At 30.7% G+C, this 7,979-nt stretch overlaps 1 protein-coding gene and 1 long non-coding RNA gene across 2 annotated transcripts; both read right to left on the bottom strand.

The window, feature by feature from the left end:
• Positions 1–3,109: 3,109 nt before the first annotated feature.
• Positions 3,110–3,894, bottom strand: LOC110668292 (uncharacterized). Its single transcript, XR_002497494.2, has 2 exons — positions 3,831–3,894; positions 3,110–3,697 (listed from the first exon to the last, which is right to left on the bottom strand). It is a non-coding gene; the product is annotated as an uncharacterized LOC110668292 (long non-coding RNA).
• Positions 3,895–4,852: 958 nt separating this feature from the next.
• LOC110668291 (probable carboxylesterase 18) lies at positions 4,853–6,306 on the bottom strand. The gene has a single exon (XM_021829478.2). It carries the CDS (start codon positions 6,142–6,144, stop codon positions 5,062–5,064), a length of 1,083 nt encoding a protein of 360 aa, XP_021685170.2. The 5' UTR covers positions 6,145–6,306; the 3' UTR covers positions 4,853–5,061.
• Positions 6,307–7,979: the final 1,673 nt, after the last annotated feature.

Here is a 7,979-nt window from a genome sequence, read left to right as displayed (position 1 = left end):
GGGCTTCTAAAATGTTTTGATAAAATAATGCAGTGGTTTGTGGAACTGGAAACACATTTGATCAAACTGAGGCTGGTATAGGGTGTGTATGGATGTCTGCTATGCTGCCAACCTGAAAAAAGGGTGTTGAAGAACACCGCACACTGACGGGCAAGATGTATTATTTTTGGGTCCAGGGCCTGGGGAGACTGACTAAATAATCAATGGTGGCTCCATCATAAACAATTAAACATGCATTAGCAGTGGGCTGGGATCTGAGTTCACAAAGAAACAAAATATCGTTAATGATATTTTAGAGAATAAACATATCACCATCAACGGTTTACACAAAATAATTCTTTAACATCATCAAAATTATTTTATGTCTATAATTAATTTAATTAATTTTTATAAAATTAATTATGTTTTATTAACTAAATTATGAGGCCTAAATCATGTAATTATTTTGGGTGATTATACGGATAAGCAAGTTTAGCTAAGGAGCGGAAGTTAAGAGAGGAGGTAAGCTGAAGATGAAAGTGTGAGTAGTTAAAGAAACCTCCAGCACGTTACATGAACGGGGGACACGAAAAAGTGGCGACTCCAAATGATTTCAGGCGAGCTTATACAAGGAGAATGAGATGCATATAAAGGTTGTTGTTTGATTGATAACTTTTAACATAATATTTAGTGTTATAATTTCAGTTAAAATATTATCTTTTTTTTTTCTATTTATATTGTTTAGTTGCTATGATACATACAGTGTTTATAATAATATTGAAAAGTTGAGAAAATGATTTATGAAATAATATCTCTCTTAATTTTTAGAAGTTGATCAGTTTTGACTATGATTAGAAAGATAATACCACTATTTTTATATTTAACAGTCAATATAACAGTTATCACTATAAAAAAAAAATTTTACAACTGATTTTTTACAATTGACTGAAATTGATTACTATTAGCAATCACTTTTGTAGCTAATTTATTATTTCAGTTTTTTTTAGTAAAATAATTAATTTTTAACTTTTAAAAATTTAACAATCGATTTCAAAAATTGGTTGCTAATAGATATTATAAAAACCTTAAATATACAATTAATAATTGATTTTAAAATTGATTGCTAAATTAAAGAGCTTTTTTAATTGACTTCAAATTTTACAAAAATCAATTGTTATTAATAACTAATTTAAGTCGGTTATGAAAATCGATTGTTAAATTTAAAGCTTTTTTTCAAAGATTAATTGTATACTTAAGATTTTTATAATATCTATTAGCAACCAATTTTTGAATTGGTTATTAAATTTTTAAAAATTAACTGTTTTACTAAAAAAATTAAAATTATAAATTATTTATAAAATTGATTGCTAATAGTAATCAATCTCAGTCGGTTGCAAAAAAATTGGTTGCAAAACTGATTTTTTTTTTTTAGTGATTTCGATTTTTCTTTTATTTGCAATCAATTTGCGAATCAATTCTAATTATTTTTGTTACTAAATTATTTGTAGTGCTAATTAATTTTTTCTTAATTTTTTTATTATAATATATATATATATATATATATATATATATATATATATATATATATATATATTTTACTAATTTGTCTTATAAATATATTTTTATGTTATTTTTATAGTTCTAATTTTTCATTAATAAATTATTATTTTTTAATATTTATAATAATTTATTTATGATAATTTTTATTTATTATTTAGAAATTTAATTTTTTTAATTCGTTTTTTAAATTAGCAACCAACAATCGATTACAAATAGTAACCAACTTACAAAGCGGTTGCAATTTTATTAAACTAAAGGCATTAATTTTTTTACAACTAATTATATATTAATTGCTATTAGTAATTGAAAACGGAATTGGTTACTAAAATAATCAAATTTAAAAAAATAAAAATTTTTTATTAAAAATTATCAATTATTAGTAACAACCGATTTATCGGTCGGTTACTAATCAGTTAGCAACTAACTTCATAGCAATCGACTGAATCGATTACTAAATTGATTAACAATCGATTTTAATAAATTAACAGCCAATTTGTTACTAATCCCTTTTTTTATAGTGTATATTTATAGAACATTTCTGTTTTGAATCACTATATAAATAGTTAGCAACTAACTAATATTATCGAACAGACCCAAAATGACCCATTCAAACCCATAAAATATAAAACATAACCTACTCATACAGTCGTACTCATAAAAAAAGCTTGAAGAAAAAAGGAGATACCCTTACAAAGATTTGGGAATTAAAAAAAAAAATGTTTTACGTCTATCATTGTCCACGTAAATGCTATAAATAAGTGAGAATCATGTAGATCTTTGAGTAGATTATCTAAACTTTCTCTACCATCTGCAAACATTACATAAACTCAACTTGATATTTATTATTGTTTGAAAATCATATTTGTCCATTAAGTAAGCTGAGGCAAAAATTTTGAAGAACCTTAATAGATATAGTTTCTTGAAAATCATCTTCTACACTAGGTAAGCCAAGGCGAGGATTTGGCTAATTTTCACCCATTATCCTTGAACTTTAAAAGTTTTATCAATACGATTTTTAAATTTTTTGTATCACAAAAGTACTATAACTTTAGTTTAACACTACCTAAAGTCCTTCATATTATTTTTCGATGGGAGTTCCGATTAGTTGCTAACATAAACTTGCTTAGGTGGAATAAAAAAAATAAAAAAAGGTCTATATCTACCACGCGGCATTTTAGCTAAAAAAAAATATCTCTACATTTAGCTCTCATACCTATCCTCCTCCCTCTCAGCCCGACATAACTTACTTAACCCATAGACCCAACCTTGTTGCTCTAGCATTTTTGAAGACCACTACTCATTCCCAACCAACAAACTCCCTCTCTCACCCTCCATTCATCATCAAACCTAGAAACAAGAAAAACATAAAATCATCAAAAAATAAAAAAATCCAAAATTTCAAACATTTTTTTTATTAATCCAAAGTGAAAGTACCATTGCAATTTCTAGAGACACTCAAACACCATCCTCGCACGTAATGATGGAATAGAAAAAATTTTCCCAAGAAAAAAAAATCTAAGAAATTAGAAAAGAAGATTGAAAGAAACTCGACATTAATAGGTGTAAAGGATGAGCGAATAACCTTATTTTCTTTTCCAAGAAGCCAAAGCAGGGTATTCCTTTCAAATGAAACAGTTTTTTGCATTACATTCTGCTCATTAAAACCTGAATCTATATCTACTTTTCCATCTTCCAATGCCAATCTTAGAATTAGTATCTCCTTACACCACCATTCCTATTCTTCATTTTCAAATCACCATCTGCGACAACATTTTTGCTCATTGAAAATGGAAAGAAATATGGCCTCCTTGAAGAATCCCCAGTTGATTTTTATTTATGCTTCTCCTTGTCCCTTCTAAGCCAAATCTTTGATTTAGAAAAGCTCTCGCTTTTAATACAAAATTCAAAGCATAAATTCTTTGCCCCTTTAAATAACCCTATATATTTCTATTGTTTACTTGAAGAAAATTCTTCATCTTCTTCTACCATATCTTTCCAGCTGAGATTTCCTCGTCATTGTGTATTTGACATTTTTTTTTTCCAAAATTTCAAACATATAATACAAGATTCATGCTCAAGGAGCAAAGGGAGGGTAGATCTAAACACAGATCAACAAATAGTCACCATGACCTTCTGCTTCGTTGCTCCCTCAACTCCCCTGCTCATCAAAATCATCATAGAGAAAGTGGGTCAATTTAACAACAGAAACCCAAAATCAAAATAAGATTGAAGAAACCCATAAAAATTTAAAGAGAAAAATTAAAAAAAAAAATCAAAGGGATAGAGAAAACCAAAATCTAGAGAGGTGATTTGCAACATAGCAAAGTAACCATTATTGAATCGAAGATGGAGGAGTCAAAATCTGATTAAATTTTATTTTCAAATATTCAAATTCAATTATTATTATTTAAAAAATCCAAACTCACTTAATTTTATATATTTTAATTGATATTTTGTATAAAAAATTATTTTAATTAATAATTTATATTTTACAAATTTAATAATTTCATAAAATATTTAAATTTTATTTTATATAAAACCAAAAATATAAAAATGTATAAATATTATTATAAAAAAAATATAATTTATATTTAATTAAATATTTATATAAACAGATTCAGATAACGAATACCCAATATGTAAAATTTAAATCGAACTCAAATTTATCACGAATATTATTTTTTAAATTTAAATTTATTTTAAACTCGATTATATAATATTTAAATTTATCCTATTAAAATTTGATCAGATTAAACATTAAAAAAATGTGACCCGTTATCGTTCCAGCGGGAACAAAATATTACTTGCTGCCCCAACAAATGAATTGACATTTCATATACAGTGTCTGAAAAGGCCAGCCGATGCCCCAACGCTGAGGAAAAACCGAAGAAGCGGATGACGATGAATTGCTGATTGTGTATTGATGAATAATACATTACTGTTAGGCTATTGTTACGAGCAATAGGCCAATTTCTAACTATAGTGCTTTAACTTTTCCCCATGAGATGGTCATGAATCCATGAAACATTCCTGATACTACCTACCGGGAGTACAATTCTTTCGCTGCGCAGTCCTATTGACTATTGATTTTCTTGGAACAAAATCCAATGGAAAAAGCCACCTATTTTCATTCCTGGAAAACTTGAACTTGAATTCCGACCATCTCTTGACATAAAAAAAAAAATCTCATTATTTCTTCTTCAATATTTAAATACTATTTTTTTCCATCAGCTATGAGCTATTGACTGAAATTATACTGATAAATTATCGAAATACAAATAAATAAATTTTAATTCAATAATATCATAATCACTTATAAAGAGATGGAATCTTAAATTTGAGTATTAGTCAAAGCTAGCAATACATATTAATTTCAATTGCATAATTATTCATAATTGGACAAACATAGTGACGGCATAGGCATTTCAAATGCACCCAAATCATGAAAATACATAAGCAGCAGACAAATTAAAAATTACTAGTATAAAAATTTTCAAGACCTAGTATAATACTAGTATTAACTTATAGCTTAGATGCTGCAACAAAATCCTTGACCTGGGAGATCAATTGGGAGGACTCTGCCAATTCGGGGAAGATGTAAAAGGCATGAATCATATTTGGATATTCTATCAGAGTTGCCTCTTTTCCGGATCTCTTTAGCCATTCGTAGTATCTCCTCTGCCAATCCTGTAAAGGGTCCCACCCGGCTACAAACACCAACGTTCTTGGATAATCCAGACCTGAAATATCCTCCGCATTAGGTCCGCTCACGTTCACCGCGTAATGGTCCCGATTCATCCCTTCCGGCAGAAACACCTTCCAACACCAATCTGTTCGAGGAACCGAAACCAACAGCGACCCAGTCAGTCGCATCTCCGACTCGGTTCTCTCCTCTCCTCCAAAAAACGGCTGTATAGATATTAATCCAACAACCTTAGCGACCCGAAATCGTGTCCGGCATGCCTTAACCGCCACGTGATGAGCCAAGTTTGCCCCGGCACTATCTCCAGCAAGGAAACATTTTGATAAATCCGCATTGGCTGGCAACGCGGTGGTGTGATTCTCATCAAGGAATTTGAGGACGTCAAAACCGTCATCATATTGACAAGGGAAGCAGTGTTCAGGGGTGAGACGGTAGTTGACGGAGATTACGATGGCAGGGAGTCTACGTGAGAATCTGCGGCAAGCGATGTCGTAATATCTGCTTGCAGCGCTAAGAAACGAAAATCCTCCTCCATGGAAGAAAATCATCACCGGGAGAACATTGTTGCTGCCCTTATCGTTAGGTAAGGAGTCATCGTGAAGCATATTCGCGCAACAAGCTGCTGCTGCTGTCTCTGTTGTACTTCCGGTTGGGAAGTATAGGCGAAACCATAAGTTGCGGGTGCTGTCAACCATGGTGTCGAAGGAGATAACGGAACGGATTGGTTTGGTGGGGGAAGGAGGTGACTTGAAGTCGAAGAAGTTGAGGAGACGGCGGTTTATGGTGCGGTCGGAACGGCGGGTGGCATCCGAAAAGGTTGAAATGAGTGAGACGGTGAGACGTGTCTTCCATGGAAGAGCTGGTTGTGTTGGTGCTGTTTCAGGGCTTGCTTTGCTGCCCATTGCAGGCTCTGGTTTAATTTTTCCCTTTTTTTTTTTTTTTTTTCCTTTCTTTCTTTCTTCAAGGTCGCTACCACCTAACAAAGAAGGCAAGTTAAATGCCAACGAGATAAAGAAAGACCCAAGGAGCCCTACTCAGCCTTCAATTATTAGCTGGCCTTTCTCCTGTCGCATCTTAGCTGTTCACTGTTTGCAAGATATACTGTGGAGAAATTCTTCGGTGAATTTCCCTTAATTTTAATTGGTTGTGAAATGGGGGCGTGGCCCACGTGTAGCCGTTCGATGGCGTAACCAGTCTCCATCGTTTCCGGCCTAACCAGTCTCCATCGTTTCCCATACGATAAATTTATTATAATAATTATACTGCAAATTTTTGCTAGAGTTTATGCAAATTAAAGTAAATGTTCCTTTTTTTATGGTCTTAAAAATTTGTCAGCCAATATGAAACCGATTTAGGTATTTGGGGAAGAAAATTTACAATTATGGGGTCCACAAGTAGATATTCTCAGTCTAGCTTTTATTGTTAGGTTAAGGGATGATAGACACACATGTGCAAGAAAAATTGTAAAATCATCAATTAATTAAGACAGTTGGGAGACAGGTGAAAGACAGCCAACCCAACATTTAATTTATTGGTAAGCATTAAGCTAGTCTATAAGATCTATTGCCTCTTTCTAAACTTTTTTAAGAAAAAAAATATTAGCTATATTAGTCATTGAAACCTTATATCAAGCGTATCCTCATATTAGCTTTCGCACACCTGAGTTTTCTTTTTATCTGAATTTTTTTTTTTGAGTAATTTTAAATATTACACAATAAAATTCATATTTAAATATTACACACGATACAATAAGGAAACGAAAAAGGTCCATTGCTTCCAAAAAAAAGGAGGAACTGGGCCTCTGAAATTTCAAATTAGTAATTTCCCAACCCCTAGGTTCACCGGTAGTAGTGCAGCGCCTCTGGCAAAACATGTGCCTCTTCTCTCCGGTTACAGTTTTTATTGGCTCTTCTCATCGGTATTACTTAATAATTGTACGCGACTCTTCATTGTTTGACTCAAATTAGCTCACTCTATGGATTTTTTTTTCTCTCATTTTGTTGCATTGCAAATGGTTAGAGAGCTGATTGTTTAGGAAAAAATAAATTTTAGATGTAGAAAAATATGTGTTTCATAAGTTTCATGAATTAGACTATTTAAATATAGGAAAAACAGATTTTAAATCTGGGGAAATGCAGGTTTCATGATTAACGGGTTTCATGAGTTAGGCTAAGTGGAGAAATAATTTCCATTAAAAAGAATATTATGACTTTTTAAATCTAGGAAAAAATAATTTTTAGCACTAAAAATCTCCTGCTACATTAACAACGGGATGTTTATTGTAATTTAATAATGATAACTTACTATAAATCATATATTTTAATTAAATTTTATTAATTGAATTCATGTGTCCGCCACTGTAAATAAGGTCTATTCAAGCACTACAATGACCCTCATTAGTGATTTTTTTTTTAACTAATAATTATTATTATATAAAACTTAGCTCTATTATTTTTTGGAATATTAATTAATAACACCGAAAGAAAACAAGTTTCAGCATATCTAGACACAAAATAAATAATATTTTTTTCAAACAAGAAAAGTTTATTTTATAGATTAAATCAAATAATTAAAGAAAACGATGATAAACCAATAAACTAAAAATCAAATTAAAATAAGAAAAAAGAGGAAAACAATTATATGTATAAATAATAATTAGAGATGACAATAGTAGGACATCTATGAAAATTAATTTACTCGAATCTAAATTTGATTAATATTTTCAATATTCAAATTT

This window comes from Hevea brasiliensis, chromosome 10 (assembly GCF_030052815.1).
Source record: "Hevea brasiliensis isolate MT/VB/25A 57/8 chromosome 10, ASM3005281v1, whole genome shotgun sequence".
Taxonomy (NCBI): Eukaryota; Viridiplantae; Streptophyta; class Magnoliopsida; order Malpighiales; family Euphorbiaceae; genus Hevea; species Hevea brasiliensis.
Note: the sequence above shows the minus strand (reverse complement) of the source record. Positions and strands in the feature narration are given on the sequence as shown.